Genomic DNA, 19,505 nt, shown 5'->3' with positions numbered 1-19,505 from the left:
CACCATTTGAAGTAGACCTGGAGAACAAAAGACGTCAACAAGTCTCGTAGATCCTCCAGACAGCACCCAAGAGAGTCCGAACACGCAAAAAATGAGGAAAAAGAAACAGCAGCACCACTAGATAAAAGACCCGTTTCAACAATGCGTCGCATAGACGAATTTCTTTGCTCAGCGTGCGCCCTCTACGGCAAGCCATGAGCTCAAACGCCGCTCTACCACCAGTTCCCGGTCCGTCACAGGCCTATCCGCGCGGTGCGAAGCACCCCCCCCCTCCCCCCGTCACGGCACACACGCTACAGCAGTGCGCCGACTCAGCCATCTCGCAGCAGGGCCCCTGCCTCACACTCGACCCACCCACCGCACAGACGCCCTCCCATCGCGAGGGTCGCCACCCCTGCTGCATCCCCTGTGGGGCGGCTCAGGCTAACCACGACGGTGGGCAGTGCGAGGGCCGGGTAGGATGCACGTTCGAGCCACGCTGACACTTTGCCTATCATATGGATGGCACAAGCGTGCTCACTGTCGCATGTCGCTCCCACACAACACCGTCCAGAGCCTCAGCGACGACATGAGCAGCGATGCATCGCTCCCAGCTCCCCACGGCGTAGGGTGCGTGACCCTGTCACCACCACAAGTGGCCCGGCATTTGGCAGGGGGATCGAGGGAGGAGGGGGTCTGCATGGCATCCTTCCCAGAAAGCCTGCGGCTCGGGGCTGTGTGCCTACCACGCACTGAGGTGTGTGCCGCTGCCCTGAGGAACTGGGAATCCCTTCAAAAATACATAAGCGTGAAAGACGCGGCGAAGAAAGAGAAGAAAAAGAAGAAGGTGCTGGCACTATCGTGTGGCATAAGCATGGAGGTTGGAGACGAAGAGAACGGAGGAGAGTGCAGGGATGGGGTAGACAAAGATAACAGAAATGGAAACACAAAAGCACAAAAAAAAAGAGGGGGCTGAGCACGCCGCCAAAAAAGTGCACATGCGCTACACTGCACATACAGAAGCAGTGATAGTGGCCGTGAACGGGAGATCGCTAGTCGCCGCGGTGGCCGCCCATTGCGCATGTCTACCGAAAAAAAAAGAGAAAGCGGCAACATAAGAGAGTCTAGCTGAAGGAGCGACAGGGACGCAAGAAGGCGAGATGGAGAAAAACGAGAGATCAACACATGTGCTGTTGAGTGGCCCAGATCGTGGCGGGGGCATTCACACCAAGGTCGCAGTAAGAGTCGTAAAACACGAAGAGGAGTGAGGGCAAGCCGCACAATTCATAGTCGAAAGCGAGAAAAATAATCTGACGGGGAGAAAGATGGGTAGAGCGTGACAAAAATGGTCGAGGGGGACACCAAGAAAGCGAACCGAGAGGGGGTAAAGAGGGGGGGGAAGAGGACAGTGGTAGGCAACAAATGAGATGCTGGCATGAACCCTACCGAGGGGAACAGCAGCACCAGTACGCGAAGACGCCCAACGATCACGAAGCGAAGGTCGACCAAAGCAAGAGTGAAAGGGGGAAAAACGCTTGTGTGGTTTGGGGACGTCTCCTTCACCGAAAAGAATGACTTTTCACACGAATCACGAAGAACAAGGTTGGAAAAACATCCAAATGGTCGCCATGCGGAGATGCGCGCATCCATGCTCGCTGAAGGTTATCGAAGCTCTTCATCTTTGATGCCCGTTCTGGACGGAGAGCATACGGCTTCTTACCTGAAATCCGCTCCCCCCCCTTTCTACCGCTTCCGGCTGACGCACCTAAGATGCAGACGGGAGGGGGAGGGGGAGGGGGAGGGGGTAGTGCGGAAGCCGATGCAGCTTGGCGCGGCTTCCCTTTTGAATGCTTTACTCTCTTTGATCAGCACATGGCAGCCGCGTCGCGTCGCAGCATGGAAAAGCTAAGACCGCTTCGAAAATCGCGCAGATCTCTCATTCGCTAGCGATCCACATGTCTCGCAAGAATCAGTCGCCCCCTCCTCCAGCCCTCTCCTCTCTTATCCCCTAACGGTGCCTATATGCAAGACCAAAAAAAAAAATAATAATAATAAATCCCGCATCATGAATTACGAGATTACGCGTGCAATCCGTTCCTGTCGCTTTCGTTTATTTGGCGGTGATTCTTTTTTTTTCCTTTCTTTTCCTTTGTGGTTTTTTTTACTTGTTCTTTTTTCTTTCTCCTGGTTTTGGTTGATCTTCATCGGTTTTCTCTCTCCCACCTTGACCACTGCAACGGGCAAAGGAAAGAAAAAGAAACTCCCTGTCGGAGGACCTCTTAACACCCCACAAGTTCGCCTTCGTTTCTCCGTCTCGTTACTTTACTTGCTGCCGCTTTTTCCCGGGCTTGGGTGTGTCGGCTTTGTAAGGAAGAAATGTAGTCAAAACAAAACACACAAAAAGTAAACAGTGACATCTATAAAGGGAAAGTGAAGAAACCTCGGTGGGTCGACGCACATACGCGCCGATACGCAACACGCGTGACACGACGCGCGGGCACATATCGATCGCACAAGCGCGAGCGAGAAAACAAAAACGCATCGCTTGTGCTCATGCCCCTGGGCGAGGAAAAGCATCGCATTGCAGCTGCTTTACGCGTCTACCAGCTCCATCCAAATACGCGCACGAAACGTCTTGTATAGGTGGCGCACCAGTTCTCGGAAGTCCATCCGCTGCTGAGCCTCGTAGAAGAACGTCAGCTTCTTCTTGTCAAATTGGTACTCAGCGTCAACAATCACCATTGGCAGAGAGTGGTCGAGCACCAGCTGAGCACACACGTCAATGGCGCGGCGCTCCAGTTCCGCCTGGGTGCCGAGTAACTGCTGCACGTCTGTCTCGGATGCCAGTCGCAAGACAGTGCCGTTGCCCACTCCGATGCTGCGCGGCAGTTTGCTGTCTGTCAGGCCAACGCCGACCACCTGGCGCTTGCGAGACGCAGAGGCAGTCTTGTCCGACGCACCGGCGCCACCGCCTGCGTGCCCGTGGCCGTTTCCTTCCTGCGCCACCTCGCACCAGACGTAAACGACGAGACCCAGGTCCTCACCGCGGTCGCCGCCGACGATGACGTAGCTGCCCGGCGCAACGTACTCATGTGATTCGTACTGGAGAACCCGATTCCGTTTAAACTCCACGAGCACCTCGCAGCTGCTGCGGGGGTCAATGCCAAGCCTCCCAGGAGTGTCGGCCGCGCCACCAAGAATCTTCAAGACCTTCGGACGCCCCCGCTCGTAAGCGACACGCACGCTAGTCGTCAAATGCTGGTCGTGCAAGGCGCGCAGCGTATCGATAGGAATGCTATTCTTCGCCATGGCACCACCGCTGATGCCGTTCGCGTCCGGCGACGGGTCGCCGCCGTTGTCATGGTGGCGGTCGCATGGCGACGCCTGAGCGTTATCTGGCTGGCCGGTCGGAATCAAGTTCGGTGCCTTCTCCGTGTAATCCATCGGACTCTGCGACAACTCCTCTGCGCCACCGCCGCCGGTGAGTTGCTCATAGAGCGAGTCGAAGTTGAAGGCAGAGGAAGAGGTCGTGTTCACGGGGGCAGACGACATGTTGAAGCGTTCAATAAGCTCGACCAGCGAGAGCTTCTGTGTAGCCTGTGGAGACGCCATCAGCGAGTCGTGGTGGCTGCGGTTGTTGTTGTTCGGTGCCGTTGAGAAAAACTCTCCGCTGATGGAGTCGTCTATGACGGACATTGCGTTCAGCCCACCTGCCAAGTGCGGCGAGGGCATGCTAGGGCTCTTGTTCGTTGGCTGCGAGAGGGCCAGCTGCTTCTTCGGTGGCGTCACGGCATCCGCCTTGTAGGAGCGCAGTGACCCCGGACCTGCCGTTGCTGCGTTGTTGCCGTTCAGAGCCGTGCTCAAATAACCACAAGGCGCACGTTTAAGCCCCGAGAAGGCCCAGTAAATCCCCGTTCGGGATGTTGTGCAGCGCTGAAAAGAGAGACGGGTTCATGTTACTGTATCCGCCATTCGCCGTGTGCATCGGGCTCAGCTGCAGTTGTTGATGCAGCACACGCATTCGCAGCTGCTCGATACGGCTGTTTAGTTCGGCATAGGACAGCTGCAGCGTTTTCTGCTGCTGGGCAAAAAACTCGTCGGCATCGATCACCAGCTTGCGCACCACACTCGCCAGCTGCTCACGCTCTAAGGCGTGACTAGAGGCTGGTTGCGGCATCGAGCAGCCAGAGCGAAACGCCAAAATAGCGGGAATTGTACGACAGGGAGGGTTCGATGACTGTGTGTGTGCGTGTCCTTTGGTGAGCAGGCAAAGGTGTAGCAGCGGAGTGGGTTTCCTTCAGCTCCTATGGACGTGACGAGTAACAACAACGACAAAAAGCGTGAATGCTGTGTTTGCCCTTTTGCCCACCCCGCGCCGACTCCCTTTCTCTGACCTCTTCAACTTCTCGTTGCCCCAGTACCGGTGTCGGTGTCGGCCTACGTATTATTACTTAACGGTGGCAGAAGATGTTTGCGGTCGCTTGACTTACGAACAAGAGAACAACAACGAGCAGAAGCGAAAGAAAGGGATAGTGGACAGACAAACGCCGAGTGCAGCGACAACGACGGACAGACAGCGAGTGCGGGCTCCTAAAACACAAAAACAAAAATGAAAAATTTGCCGTGAGCAGCAAAATATATAAAAAAACATCAAACAACAAAGAGAAGGGTGAACGAAACGAGAGAGGGAACAACGCGTGCAGACGTGGGGACACTCACTCGTTAGCGGAACAACCAAACAGCGACAGAAGGCGGGGGGAGGTTAACTCTCAACAGATGACAATAAGAACGGAACCGCTTTGAATCGGTCTGTGTTGTTGTGCTAGTGAGTATACCTACTAGAAACCGGCGTCACATTGCCAGTGCGTGTGTCGGCGGGTGGGCGTGTGGTTGTCCGCGGTCCATTCATGGCGTCGGGTGTGCGTAGAATGCACCAGTGAAGACGGGGACAAACAGGAGAGTGAGGGTAACCGGCAGCGAACGAGAATATGGAAAGGGGTGCACAGTATGCGTAGACGGAAGAAAAACGAGGTGAGAGAAATGGTGCAAGATGCATGAGGGATCTTGAGAAAATGCTAGCTGGCGTGCAGGCGAAAGGCGACGCAAACAAAACGGGGAAGGGCGCAGACACCAGGTCTAAGCGCTGGACCTGTATCCCTCTCCCGCCCTCACCCATCACGGAACACGTCATGTGTGGAACTCACGCGCGGTTCCTGCATTGGCATCTTGTAGACTCGAACGAGACGACGAACAGAGAAGAAAAGATGGCCGCATACAAACACGCCGGCAAGTGAGATGCTGATCATTTTTTTTACTCCTTGTGTAGATATTTCGCTCACTTGGCGCTAACGGACGTGCATCAGAGGACAAGATAGCACTGCTTGCCACTTTGATAGACCCAGTGCCATTCCATGCTTGCAGTACTCCCACCCTCTCCTGTCAAGTGCAGCAATGTCCGCGCTAGAAGTGAGTTACTTCACGTACGGCATCTGCTCTCCCATGGATAAAGGATGTCTGTCAGCCCTCCAAAAGCAAAAAGCAGTCCTCGACTGACGACATTCCCACACGCAACTAAAACCACCAACACACCAGCCAAAGGAGGACAGAAAGAGGAGGAGAGCTAACACGCCAAATAGAAAACGAGAGTTGGAGAAATCGGGGAAAAAGCAAACCGCTGAAACAATTAAAAAAAAATGGTCCTGCCGTGTAGCTAACAACTGCCTGCCCCTTCGCGAAAACGCTGCAAAAAGCATGCAAAACAACGACCAAATCGGCAACACACGAAAAGCCGCAGTCACTAGCTAAGAAGCGAAAAACTTGTAACACAAATCATACATAGAGACGTAAAACCCTGATCGCAGGGAGGTTCACACACATAGACTAGGCGCGTTTACCTTTTCCTTCAGCGTGTCCATATTCGACCAAGTACAGGGCAACAGAATATACGCACACCCAGCCACAGCTCCACCACCGCTGCCGCACCGCCGCGGCATCCAGGCCCTCTGGGACGCGCCCGCCCAGCCCCTGTCATCGAATCAGGCCACGCGTCTAACCAGCTCTCCCCGTCCTGCCCCTCTCGGTCCCTCCGCCGGCGGCGTGCTGCCCGATCCGCGCCAGACGCAGACGCGGGTGGCATGCACGCCTTCACCCAAAGCACGCCGCCGCCAAGGGTCCCCCCGCTCGAGGGCGGAAGCCGTGGCGCCCGTCGCGCCGGCCAACAGGCGAGGCGTCAGCTACGCGCGCACCGGGTGAGCTCACGGACAACGTCGGCCAGCCTCTCAGGCCAGGGCCCTCCGAGACCCTGCGCACCGCTGCCTGCGGGCCATCCTTCGCACCCCGTTGCCTCGCGCCGCGCACTCCCGTGCCACCGTGTGGCGACACTCCACATGGGCGTCTGGAGGACTCGCTGCGTTGATTCGGGCTGCTCTCGCCATGCTGCCGGCACCCGGGCCTCGCCAGCCCACCCGCCCGGGACGTCGGAGGTGCCGTGCGCTTCGCAGGCATGTGCTGTGGGGCTGATCGGCGTGGATCTTGCTCTCCAATACGTGCCGCGTCCTTGGCGTGCTTCCTGGGGAGCTGGTACAAGCATCATCACGGCAGCAAGTCTCCCCCGCACAGAGCGGCACCGAGCCTGCCCACCGACACCAAGCGTCCGCCAGCCGTGCCCAGAAGTAGGCGGCAGCCTCGCCGCTTCTCCAGAAAGCCTGGGCGCTCGACGCCGATACCACGCGCTGAGGTGGCCGGCGTCATCAGGGGCAGGCACGGGCAACAAATCGCGAAGCGGAAGCCGCATGCAGGATGTGTGTGGCTGCCCCCCCCCCCCATTCCAACCAGCCGCGGCATTATCCACGTGAGAGACGAGGGCGAAAGTATACATACATACATAGATGTAGAAGCAGAGGATGCGCAACACAGAAGCAGATCTAAGCTGACGGAGGAGAAAAATAAGCGAGAGTGCACAGCACAGAAAAATCTGTAAAGCAGCCACCAAAGCGGAGACCACAGGCAAAGCGTGCATGTCTCAAGAAAGCACCTGACGGATAGAGAAGCCGCACAGCGGCAAACATGTTTCTGCTCTTGCACTCTTATCTTCGCCCAAACGTCTGCGATCAGCTTCAACAGAGGCGCCATCTGGGAAGCGAGCACTCACGACGTCTTTTCGGCGGCACTAATCTGTGAGACGTGAGACTTTCAAGGCGTACTCGATGCGTTCCGCCTCTGTCATCTCCTCGAGCGGCTTGGTCAGGGGAACTAAATCGCGCAAACGGACAGGGTTTTGGCTCTGCAGCTGGGCGCGCAGACCAAGATTGAGATTCTCCTCCTTCGCGCATGCCGTCGAGCTGGGCACGGCGCCAAGCAAAGGCTGCAGACCCAGCGCGCGACAGATCTCATTGCATTCGTGCTTCTCTATCCACTTGTCGATACCCTCCTGCCCCATGTTGCCCATGCCAAGTCCCTTGCCGTCCTCCGTGTGAATTTGCGGGTCGGTAAGGAAGTCATTAACGCCTTGCAGATCGCACACGAGCATCGAGCCGCCACTTTCCACCAGGGTAAAATGCGAGAAGGCCTCTGCGGCTTCAAAGACCTCCGTTCGCCGCTTCGCCTCCGACGACGTAAGGGCTGCTTTTTTGTCTTCACGGTAGGTTTCGCCATAGTTGCTGTTGTACTTGGTGAATTTGCCGCTCAGCATCGGCTCCATCACAAACATCACCTCCCCCGTATCCTGAGTCTTGTAAGAGAAAAAACCAGTACGCTTCTTCTGGGAAGCCACCGGGATGCTGTCGCGAGGGATGCGGACTACGTAACACTGCAGAAAAGAGATGTTCGGCTTGTGAATGTTGGTGAGGTGAATGCGGTTGAAGTTGTTCGCAAACTCTTCGCACATGCACTGCGCGGCTCCCTCGTTGAAGTAGTCTTTCTCTACAACGTCACTGATGTTGCGGCGAAACATCTTGGCCACCATCGGTGTCCCAGCTCCCTCCTCATCCACGTCCTCCACAGCGTAACAGACTCGCATGCCACCGTGGCCCATGCCCTTGTGCGGGCGAGGAATTCGGATAAGGCAGTCGCTTTCTTTCCAAGCGTAGGAGTGCAGGTCAAAGATGTACTTCTTTGCGGTGCACACCACCGGCGACTCCTCCTCCGCCGCCGCAGCGTCTTGGGTGGCGGGGTTCATGGGCTTTGCAGGGACGGAATCCGACTCGACGGCCTGTGCAACTAACTGCGAAGCAGTTTTTCTCTGATTTCTTCAGTGGGCTGCTCGAGGTGAGAGTTTGGAGAAGTGTCAGTGGTGTCGGTTGTCACACCGAGCGCGTGAGGCGGCGCTCGCGGCAACAAGAACGCAAAGCAGAACGGACACAGGCACGCGCGGTGAGGCGCGAGAGATGCCTTTTGCACTCTAGCACGTCGAATATTTTGCTTACAACGCCAAGAGCAGGATCGGTGCCTCTGGGGCTCCGTGCAACTGTGTGTGCATCCAAAGAGAACGAGGGGAGCGGGATGCCCGCTCGGCGTCCTTGGGTATTATCCACGAACTTTCTCGCCTCCTTTGTGTGGCCGTACACACACACACACACTGAACTGAATTCTTTTTGTTGCGGCTTTTTTTTTCCGGCGCTATGCCTCCATTTGAGAATCACGACCGAGTCCTTTCAATGCAGATCCTGTTGTTCTCTCTAAACGGTGGGTGAACACCTTATTATGCGCAAGAATGTACGAAGCAAACACTACGGCTGCAGCAAAGACCTTTGCGAAAGGTGCGCAGAGCCGCAAGCACACATAAAAAAAAGCAACAAAAAAAAAGGACACATCACGCGTACGATATATGCGGAGTTGTAGGGAGCAAACAACGAGGTGGGGTGAGCAGCCAGCATACAGCAAGACACTCTACCAAAAAAAAAAGCACTCACACTCGCAAGTAGAGGGGTGCAAATGTCCACACTCATGTTGCAAAAGAAAAAAACGCAGCAGATGAACTGCAGGGAGGTTCACACACATAGACTAGGCGCGTTTACCTTTTCCTTCAGCGTGTCCATATTCGACCAAGTACAGGGCAACAGAATATACGCACACCCAGCCACAGCTCCACCACCGCTGCCGCACCGCCGCGGCATCCAGGCCCTCTGGGACGCGCCCGCCCAGCCCCTGTCATCGAATCAGGCCACGCGTCTAACCAGCTCTCCCCGTCCTGCCCCTCTCGGTCCCTCCGCCGGCGGCGTGCTGCCCGATCCGCGCCAGACGCAGACGCGGGTGGCCTGCACGCCTTCACCCAAAGCACGCCGCCGCCAAGGGTCCCCCGCTCGAGGGCGGAAGCCGTGGTGCCCGTCGTGCCGGCCAACAGGCGAGGCGTCAGCTACGCGCGCACCGGGTGAGCTCACGGACAACGTCGGCCAGCCTCTCAGGTCAGGGCCCTCCGAGACCCTGCGCACCGCTGCCTGCGGGCCATCCTTCGCACCCCGTTGCCTCGCGCCGCGCACTCCCGTGCCACCGTGTGGCGACACTCCACATGGGCGTCTGGAGGACTCGCTGCGTTGATTCGGGCTGCTCTCGCCATGCTGCCGGCACCCGGGCCTCGCCAGCCCACCCGCCCGGGACGTCGGAGGTGCCGTGCGCTTCGCAGGCATGTGCTGTGGGGCTGATCGGCGTGGATCTTGCTCTCCAATACGTGCCGCGTCCTTGGCGTGCTTCCTGGGGAGCTGGTACAAGCATCATCATGGTAGCAAGTCTCCCCCGCACAGAGCGGCACCGAGCCTGCCCACCGACACCAAGCGTCCGCCAGCCGTGCCCAGAAGTAGGCGGCAGCCTCGCCGCTTCTCCAGAAAGCCTGGGCGCTCGACGCCGATACCACGCGCTGAGGTGGCCGGCGTCGTCGAGGAGCGGAAAATGCAAAAAGAACAGGGAAGAGAAACAGAAAACAAATCGCAAGTCCAACGCTGACGTGAACGTGGGTAACGTGAGTGAGCCATCGGCACCCAAGAGCAGTAGCAAAAAGGAGATTGGAAATTAGGCGACAACAGAAACGCTGAAAGAGACGTCGGAGAGAGAGAGAGAGAAAGGATGATCGATTCAAAAAAAAAGAAAAGCAGAAAGGAAGCTTGTCATGTAAGGGCTCTGCTACCGCAGAGCGAAGTAGAGGTTTTCAACGAGCACCGCCGCACCCCTTCGATAACACGGACAAAAAATGAGACGCACAACTGTCGAAGAAATCAAGAGATGATGGTAAGAAGAGGAACGAACGACAAAATCAGATGTCACCGGGGCAGGGGAGGCACACAACAGAGACACAACAAATGACTACCCCGCTACACCATCAGCAGAAGGCCACTCCTTTTTTTTGTTTTTCGTTTTTGTGGCGGAAAGGAAATCGCCCTCACTCTCTGCTTGCCTCGCTCAATGAAGCTGGACGCAATAATTACAAAATCGAAGCAGGGAAACAAAAAAAAAGAGCCCAAAACACAAAGAGACAACTGAAGAGCTGAGCGGAGGGGAGGGGAAGATGATGGGGGAGGGTGACAGACCAAGAGGCACGCGGAAAAGCCCGAAACCAAACGTTATAGAGGCAGAGAGACGCGGTACGCACTGACATTGAAAACACTTCTTCTTTGTGTTCTGTTTCAGCGTCCCCCCTCCACGGCAAGCCATGAGCTCAAACGCCGCTCTACCACCAGTTCCCGGTCCGTCACAGGCCTATCCGCGCGGTGCGAAGCACCCCCCCCCTCCCCCCGTCACGGCACACACGCTACAGCAGTGCGCCGACTCAGCCATCTCGCAGCAGGGCCCCTGCCTCACACTCGACCCACCCACCGCACAGACGCCCTCCCATCGCGAGGGTCGCCACCCCTGCTGCATCCCCTGTGGGGCGGCTCAGGCTAACCACGACGGTGGGCAGTGCGAGGGCCGGGTAGGATGCACGTTCGAGCCACGCTGACACTTTGCCTATCATATGGATGGCACAAGCGTGCTCACTGTCGCATGTCGCTCCCACACAACACCGTCCAGAGCCTCAGCGACGACATGAGCAGCGATGCATCGCTCCCAGCTCCCCACGGCGTAGGGTGCGTGACCCTGTCACCACCACAAGTGGCCCGGCATTTGGCAGGGGGATCGAGGGAGGAGGGGGTCTGCATGGCATCCTTCCCAGAAAGCCTGCGGCTCGGGGCTGTGTGCCTACCACGCACTGAGGTGTGTGCCGCTGCAAGGGCCTTTAAACCGAAAACAAAGAAGCAGAAAAAGAGACGGTGGCGTGAAGGAAAAAAGCAAAAAGCACGCAACGCCCAGCTCTGCAATGGCACAACGTCAGATAAACGCGGCGTCACGTGCATGTGCACTTGAAAATCGGCCACTGTGCTGGTCACCTTCAATACCGCAGCGATGCTTTCAGCGACGGGTCGCCCTTCATTTTCTGCCCCCCATCCCCTCTAGGGTCTTTTTTTTTGCGTGGAGATGTGGCCAAAGCAGCACAGAGAGCCCGCGCACCGGTTGCCTGCCAAACGAATGCAAACACACACGCACGCACTCACGGAGGGTGCCCGAAGATAAATCAGAACAATAGAAGCAAAAGAAAAAAAAATGCCCCGAGCGGCAAGGACTCACCAACTGGAAACTGAAAAGGAAGGACGATAAGAGGTAGGGAGGGGAATGAGATCAGCGGCCAACAGAAACACATGAAACAGAGTACGAGTGCATACAAGTAGGCAACAAGATATCCAGAGACCAGCAAGGCACGATGGCGAAGAAGAGAAGGGAGGGCTGCAGCACAAAGTGGAGCACCCAAAAATCTACGGCGAAGAGGAGGAGGAGGGGGAAGACCATCCGCGTCGGAAACGCGATAAAAAGGGCACATTATTCTGAAACACCCGTCACCTGATGAGACCGGTGAAGGGCGAAGGGGCGCAGCTCTACGCTGCTCTCCACAGCTGCAACGGCATCGCCGTTTTCCGTGTGCATAGACGGGGGCACAGGGCACGAGTACATGACTCGAAAAACGGCGCAAAGGAGGGAAAAGGACAATGTAAGAAGTTGTCCTCCACCATGGTTCGGCGATGCGCACCCCAGACGAATACACCTTCGCAAAGCATGGAAAGGAACACGAGTAGACAATAAAGAAGTGAAAGGACAGCACAAGGGCATGCTCTCGTGCTCCGTAGCCCGAGTACATCTTTTCGAACCAGTGTGTGTGCCGACACACAGACGCGTAGCCGTGGATATACGGCACCTATTATTCCTTTCTGGTAGCATGCAAGGGCACGCAAGACAAGCAGACCGGGAGGCGAAGCCTCTCTAACAACAACAAAGGTGGACACACCAGAGAGAGAGACAAAAGACGCGACGTAATGCTGAAAAACAGGGGAGAAGAACGGAAGATCCAACGATAAAAGCGAAGATCGACGCGCCGAAATCCGTACCGCCTGTGAGGCCGTTTTTTTTCTGTTTTCGGTTATGTTCGCTCCCGAAAAAGGTCACAACAGAACGCGAAACAACACAAAAAGAGATACTCAATGAAACGATGAAGTTGTGAAATAGGAGGAGGGCAGTGGGCAGCATCCACTCAGGTGTCGAAGCATGAAGAGGGTGGCCCAAGCCAGCGCCACGGACAACCAACGGCAGAATCACAAGGAAGGAAACGACAAATAGTGAGGAAAGAATGAACTGCAACGCACGAACGCCAAAATCCGGAAAAAAAAAGCTTGTGCGGCTGTCACACGCTGCACAAACGAAACTCTTAGGCACATACGCAAAGGCACTTTACGGTGTGCTTTTAGTGCATGTCACACCGACGAACAACGCGAGTGCCACATTAAATTTTAGAAAACGGCAATGCGGCAAGGGAGGCAAAGGAAAGGATAGGAAGGTGGAGTTATGGCGTTCATCAGCAGTTAGTCCAAAAAAAAAGAAAAGAAGCAAGCGAGCTGCACACGCACCAAAAAAGAGAGCACAGAGAGAGACACACGCACACGCTCAGCCATCCATTGTACAGAGAGCGAGCAGGGGCAAAATAACTGTGCCCGAAAAAAGCCGAGGAAAACGAAAAACTAACAAAACACAGGGAAAAAAAAGAAAGTGAACTATAGCCAAAGACAAAAACGCTCGATTTTTGCAGAGTGTCCAGTCGAGCGCAGAGCAAAGAGGGAAGAGGTGGGGGGGGAAGGTGCAGAAGCCGAATTTGTGAATCAGCAGATCTTCCTTTTTTCTTGATTATGGTACTCACCTGGACACCCTGCGTGCGTGTAAGTATACCGCTTCTTCCTTTTTTTTTCTGCCCCCCCCCCTCACCCACTCTTCCGTTGTACCCACTCGCTGGCTCGGTTCGCGATCAACCACAAATAGTCGTGAGGCTAGCCGTGTTGATGCACACGCGTCATGCGAAGGAAGAAAAAGACAGAGAACGTGCATTGTGAGCATAGAGGTAAATAGAAGGTCCATAGGTGAGCACGGGAGTCGTTGGCGATGCCGAGAAGACCTGCTATCTTCTTTATATGTGTGAGGAGGGCGAAGGGTACATGTGACCGGGCAGTCTTCCTCCACCAACTGACTGCGCAGGCGGCTGGAAAATGTGTCCACCACCATCTCCTCCGCATCTGAGGCCCCTCCTCGAGGAATGTGGTCGCCATCTCATACTCCGACGCGGGCAAGCACTGGCACGCACGCACTCCCATGCGCTGGCTCCCCGGGGTGCGGTAACAGTAGTTGAGAACGACAACGTCAACGGAGTCCGAACGAAGGCGTCGCTCTTCCTCAGAATCTGCACCTTCGCCTCAAGTGGGGCTGGGGAAGAGGGCAGAGAGGGGTGGAGCGAGGTGCGCGAAGCGATCCGGGTACCAGGAAAAGCTCGCCCTGAGCAAAGGCACGATATGAGCAGTAACGATCCCATGCTCCTCCTGCACGCGTGCGGTCACACGGCGTCTGCCTTCCTTCTCATGTTGCTCTCTCGTTTCCTCGCCGCTTACTCCTCCATATTGCCAATCTCCTTGATGCGCTCAAAAAGGGCAACAAAACGGTTCTTCGTCTTCACATCATCTGTCACGGTGAAGTGCCTGTCGCGCAAGTTGCGGAGGTTGAGACTCTTGCACACGCTGGTGCAGCGGTGTCGCAGCGCAAACTTTTGGATGCCGCGGGCGCCAAAGTTGCCAATGTCCAGGCTCTGGCCATCGTACGAGTGCACCTCCAGGTCCGTCAAGTCGTTCCTCACTCCCTGCATGTCGCAGACGAGCAAGCCACCCTCACTCCTCTCCAGGGAATAGTGCGAGAGCGCCTCCACCGCCTCGAAGACCATGGTGCGCTCGCGGGCGGCGGGCGGACTGAGACGGCATTCATTTGTGGGGTAGGCTTCGCCCATGTTGCCGTTGTACTTCGTGAAGCGACCAAGCAGCCTCTGCTCGACGCAGAACACCACCCGCTCCGTGTCCTCGGTGCGATAGGAGAAAAAGCCCGTGCGCTGCGCGAGCAGTTCTGGGTGCAAGTCCGCACGGTCCAATGCGATGACGGCGCCGTCCAGCACATTCAGGAGCAAGGGGCCATCTTCGTTCCTCTCCTTGTTGAAGTCCTTTGCGAAGAGCGAGGACAGCTTCTGCACCATCACACTCGCAAAGTAGTCCTTCTCCACGACATTCTTGATCGTGCGGCGGTACATCTTCGCCACCATCACGGATTCCGCGCAGGCATCGGGGTCTACGTCTGTGATCTCAAAACACACACGCATGCCACCCTGGCCGATGCCACGCTCCGGGTTGACGATGCGCACAAAGATGCGCTTGGAAGTCCACGTAAGGTCGTCGATGTTAAGGTCGTAGCGCGTTGCGGGAATGATGTACTTCGTATCGATTCCCTTCGACTGGAGGCGCATCAGCTCCCGCTGCGTCAGCGTGCGGCGCTGCGCTGCAGTCCCCTTCGCGCTTGCAGCGCTCGCCTTACAGCCTCTCTTCACCCACGGGCGGAGCATTGTTTCCTCCGAGTTCGGTGGGGTCGGTCGCACAAAAGAGGCGACGGCGGCTGTCGCCGTCGATGCAGTGGCAGAAGAGCTCGCGCGCGCCCTCTCCGACTGACTGGCAGCCGCGTCAGACGCTGCCGGCAGCATTCGGTCCGACATCCTGCGTGATGGTGGCGCAAGCTCGAGCATCTCGTCGGAATCCATCTTGTGCTCCTGCATATGCCTGATGTACCGCATCAACGGACTCGAAGAAATGTCGTACAGCTTCAACTGTCGTGGCAGAGGCTCCATCCCCAGAAACTTGCACACCTCGTTGCACGTGTGCTTCCGCACCCATGCATCGATGCCAGCCTGACCGTCGTTGAGCGTCTCGAAACCGCAACCGCTGGAGGTGTTGATATTTGGGTGCATGAGGAGACCGTCCTGACACTTGAACTGGCACACCAACAAATGATTGCCAGACTTGTGCAGCGTGAAGTGCGAGAAGGCGTCGACAACGTTGCGCAACGCGAGGTCGTCGAAGCCTTCAGCGTCCTTCGACACACCGTCGGCATTCGGTAAACACCGCGGAGAGAAGGGCTGAAACTCCGCCTCAGCAACGAACATCACGTCGCCGGAGTCTGCCGTGGTGCGAGCAAAGAAGTCGGAGTCGTGCATCGCTGCTTTGATGTAGTCCGGGATGTTGGCCTGTGGCACACGCACCGCATAGGCAGCGTAGAAATCGAGGTCTCGCGCAAACACGTTGTTCGCGCAATACTCGCGGAAGACCTGGCCCAGGGTCACGCACACACAGTATGCGTCGCCGAAGTGGTAGTAGTCCGCATCCCGCGCTTCAGGCCGCAGAAGGAATCGCGCACGCATCGGCACCGGACGCCCGCCCTCACGCACCTCCTCGATGGCGAAGAAAGCATACGTGCCGTCCACGGTATCCGGCACCGCCGACGCGGCTACGGTAAGCCGCATCGGGACCTCCATCCACTTGGCGCGAGTAGGCAGGAAGACGTACTTCACGGCATCGCAGGTCACCTTGCGCGAGACAGACGAAATTGGCATCGGCTGAAGGGCGGCCATTGTGGGCGTGAAATCAGAGCTCTCCGAGACGGTGTCGACGGCCGAATCCTTTTTGTAGTCGCACAAGATCTGCGCCGCGTCCATATGCACTATCACTCGCATTTGACGAACGCTCCGCAGGTAATCGGTATAGTGATTCTCCTCCATGTCGAGTGGGTTGACACAGGCGGCAGCCTTTTTGACGCGCTCACCGTCGTTGTTGAAGTTGGAGATGCCGAGGGCGCGGCAGGTGTCACCGCACCGATGCCGCTTGACCCAGTCCTCCATAGCGCTCCTCCCTGCATCGCCCATGGTGAACCGCTCACTGTCAGTCGTGTGAAACAGAGGATCTAGCAGATACCCATTGCTGCGCACGAACCCGTGCGCCACCATACACGCGCGGCTCCTGACGTAGGTGAAGTGCGAGAAGCCGTCTGCGATGTCGCGGTAGATGTCGCGCGACCACATCGCGTCGCCGCGACTGTAACACTTGCCCTCGTCCACTTCACGAGATGCAAAGGAGATGCCGAGAGCCTCGCACGCGACTGTGTTTGGCTCCATGAAGAACATTACCTGCCTCGTGTCCTGGGTGCGGTACGAAAAGAAGCCCTTACGCGCGGTGCGAACGGCCGGGTCGAGAACGGAGTCCATGTCGAGGCGGACCACGACGCGATTGGTGAGAAGTGGAAGGTGGAACTTCACGTAGTGGGAACGCGCGGCCGTGCACGTGTATTCGCGTGCGAACTCCTCGCACAACGCCTGTGCCTGCCCAAGGCTGTAGTAATCGGTCTCTGAGACGAGATCGATGTTGTGGCGGTACACCTTGGCAAGCATCGGTGTCGCCGGCTTCACGGGGTCCAGCAACTCCATGGCGAAGGTGGCGAAATATTTATCCTGATGGATGCCGCGGTTGTGGTGCAGGACGCGAACTGTGATGGGGTGAGCCAACCAGCGCCTGGTGCTGTTATTGAAGACGTACTTGTGCCCTCGCACAATCACCGGTGCGGCATCGCCGACGATGCTTGACCGCACATAGCCGGCCAGCGCGATGGCAGGAATACGAGTCTGTGACGACGGCACAGCGAAACCGTCACCGCCCTTCGTGGACGACGCCTTGTCGTTAGTGCGTAGGCTGCTCGTCGGGCCGCCTGTATTGGGCACCCAAACCATCGAAGTGGCGTCGTTGCAAAAACCGACCTGGTCAATATCAACGTACATATGCTGGCGCGAAACGCGGACGGAGTCGGCGCGGTCGCGCGACGGCCTGGTGGCGGAGGCCGTCGCGTTCGAGTTTGTCTTGCTTCGTGCATCAGAAGGTTTTACCAAGTCGTGATTTACCACAGAGAAGCTGCCGTTCGCACTGTTCGGGGCCTCAAGGGACTCCTTCTCCATGGTATTAGCGGTACGTGACGGAGACAAAGGCCGGGAGCGTGATTATCTTCAAAGGTGCAAGCGAGGGAGCCGCACCGGCAGTGCCCAAGCCCGAACAGACCACGGAATGACTTGTGTGGGTATGTATGCGCGTGTGGAGGTGGAAGGGGGGCTCTAGGAGTGCAAACCTGCGCGTGTGTAAGCAAGCGTCTGCAGAAGTGGGGAGAGGAGACGTATATGTGAAGAGGGCAAGACAACAAGAGAGGAAAAATAAAGTGCTAAGTTGGTAAGAGCAAAAGTGAGCTACAGCACTCTCAAGACAGACTCACGAGGGCCACAGATACTTCCCCAAAATAGGCACAGACCAGAAACGGAGAACCAAAGAATGCGTCAATGAATAGTGGCAGGCTTGCGCCATTCTTCTCTTTTTGTGTTGTTGTTCGAGGGAGAGGAATGGTGGAGTGAAGCACCACACGCTAACGTGAGCACGGCTCAGTTCAACTAAAAGCAGAATCAAAGAGGGAGAGAGAAGGTAGTTGGGCAGGTACGGTTGGGCTCAAGCAAAGAGAAGCACAGTAAATATGCGCATGCAAAACCTCACACAAGAAACAGGCAAGCGGTCAGCTGCAGAAACCCACACGGACACAAGAAACAAAAAGGGATGTGAAAAGAATGGACAGCAGCTCTACTTTGTTGATGCTGTTCCCGCTCGTGTGGCGTAAGCTCAGGAAAGCTGCGAACGTGCCTGTGCGTTGGCGTACCCGTGTGCCTTTGTCTCTCTGTGCGCGTTTACGTTAGTCTGCTCTTGCCGCTTTCTTCCCTGTGCGCACGGCAGGAAGAGACGCAGATGCGCGGCTGGACAAAAAAATCGATCGCGGCACGCCTTTGTCCCCGACGTCCCTTTCCTGTATTTTTTCCCCCGTTTCCCTTTGCCTTGTCTGCGCATACAAGAAAAGGCAGACAGCAGCAAAGAGAGAGCTCGAGAACACGCAGGGGTGCACCCAGTGCAAGAGAGTGAGGGTCGTATGCCTCACGCACAGACCGCACGAGCAAGACAAGCCGAGGAAAGGCAAAGAGCCCATGCAAAACATGGTAGTCGAATGGGAAGACGATGAAGTGACGCAGGGGTGGGGATGAAGAGGGGCAAAAACGTTTACAGGAGAAGTGCGAAAGAGAGAAAACAGAAAAGGACGCGAGTAAAGAGGCGGTGAAGAGCATGAAGGTTGGAAAAGTGCAAAGACCAGCCATTGACATCCGTTGAGACGCAGAGCGGCAGACGCGTTCAGCACACGCTCACGCACTCATCGCCCGGACATGGCCAACCGGCAGCGGACAACGGACACTGACAAGCGTTGCAGAATACGTCGCAGCAACATCGTCACCACTCCAAGACCCCGTCCCTTCCTCCCGTCTTTCCTCCCTCCAGACTCCTCTGCAGCTTTCCGAGCGAGTAAAGCCAGTGGCGTCACCTCGAGGAGGTCGGCTGTCGAAACTCCTCCTAGCCTGCCACCTTGCTGGCATGCCTACGTCTGCGGGGGGGGGAGGGGGGGGGCAACACATCGACTGCACCCCACTGAAATCGTTTTGTTTCCCAGCGACTATGTAAGCCGGCCACCCTGCATTTTATGTTGCCTCGGGTGCGATTGGTGAAATCATTCGCAACAGCTGAAGCGAGGCGAATCAGAATCGCTCCCACGCCCCGCCCCCTCTTTCGCTCCGCTATACGATCGCTGCTTCCAACACCGACACCAAGACACCACACACAGCCACAAGTTCCACAAGCAACAAAAAGCGAAACGAGAAAAAAGAAAACACCACCCTCTTCAGCATTTTTCTTCAGAGCGTCTTGCGTTGTCTACATCGCTGAAAAAGGGAAGCCGAAGCAGCCCGGCAACGAGCCCGTCCATGCAGTAGATTCGCCTTCCCGCCAATATAGACTTCTCCACAGTCTGTTAAACGCCACTTTCCTCTTGTATCCTCGTCTGTTTGATGAGAGAGTGTATCTCTCTTCATGAATCGATACGCATTTGCGTGCGGCTCGTGTGCCGCCCCCGTGTGCTGCAACGTTACAGGCACAGACGAGAAAGAGAGGGGAGTTGCTCTGCACAAATCAACACTGTGCGAGCCTCCACGGTGTCCTCCTTTCTTGGCTGTATTCCCGCGGCGCTTCTGTCTGCGC

At 56.5% G+C, this 19,505-nt stretch overlaps 3 protein-coding genes across 3 annotated transcripts; all 3 read right to left on the bottom strand.

The window, feature by feature from the left end:
- Positions 1-2,571: 2,571 nt before the first annotated feature.
- On the bottom strand, positions 2,572-3,711 carry LINJ_36_4790 (conserved hypothetical protein; the record flags this gene model as incomplete). The annotated part of the gene is made up of 1 exon (XM_003392783.1): positions 2,572-3,711. The coding sequence occupies one exon, from the start codon at positions 3,709-3,711 to the stop codon at positions 2,572-2,574; it is 1,140 nt and encodes a 379-aa protein (XP_003392831.1).
- Positions 3,712-7,147: 3,436 nt separating this feature from the next.
- LINJ_36_4780 (myosin heavy chain kinase a-like protein) lies at positions 7,148-8,155 on the bottom strand (the record flags this gene model as incomplete). Its single annotated transcript, XM_001469817.1, has 1 exon — positions 7,148-8,155. The coding sequence occupies one exon, from the start codon at positions 8,153-8,155 to the stop codon at positions 7,148-7,150; it is 1,008 nt and encodes a 335-aa protein (XP_001469854.1).
- Positions 8,156-13,921: 5,766 nt separating this feature from the next.
- Positions 13,922-17,347, bottom strand: LINJ_36_4770 (related to elongation factor-2 kinase efk-1b isoform-like protein; the record flags this gene model as incomplete). The annotated part of the gene is made up of 1 exon (XM_001469816.1): positions 13,922-17,347. The coding sequence occupies one exon, from the start codon at positions 17,345-17,347 to the stop codon at positions 13,922-13,924; it is 3,426 nt and encodes a 1,141-aa protein (XP_001469853.1).
- Between the last annotated feature and the right edge of the window lie 2,158 nt (positions 17,348-19,505).

The sequence above is a fragment of the Leishmania infantum genome, chromosome 36 (assembly GCF_000002875.2).
Source record: "Leishmania infantum JPCM5 genome chromosome 36".
Taxonomy (NCBI): domain Eukaryota; phylum Euglenozoa; class Kinetoplastea; order Trypanosomatida; family Trypanosomatidae; genus Leishmania; species Leishmania infantum.
Note: the sequence above shows the minus strand (reverse complement) of the source record. Positions and strands in the feature narration are given on the sequence as shown.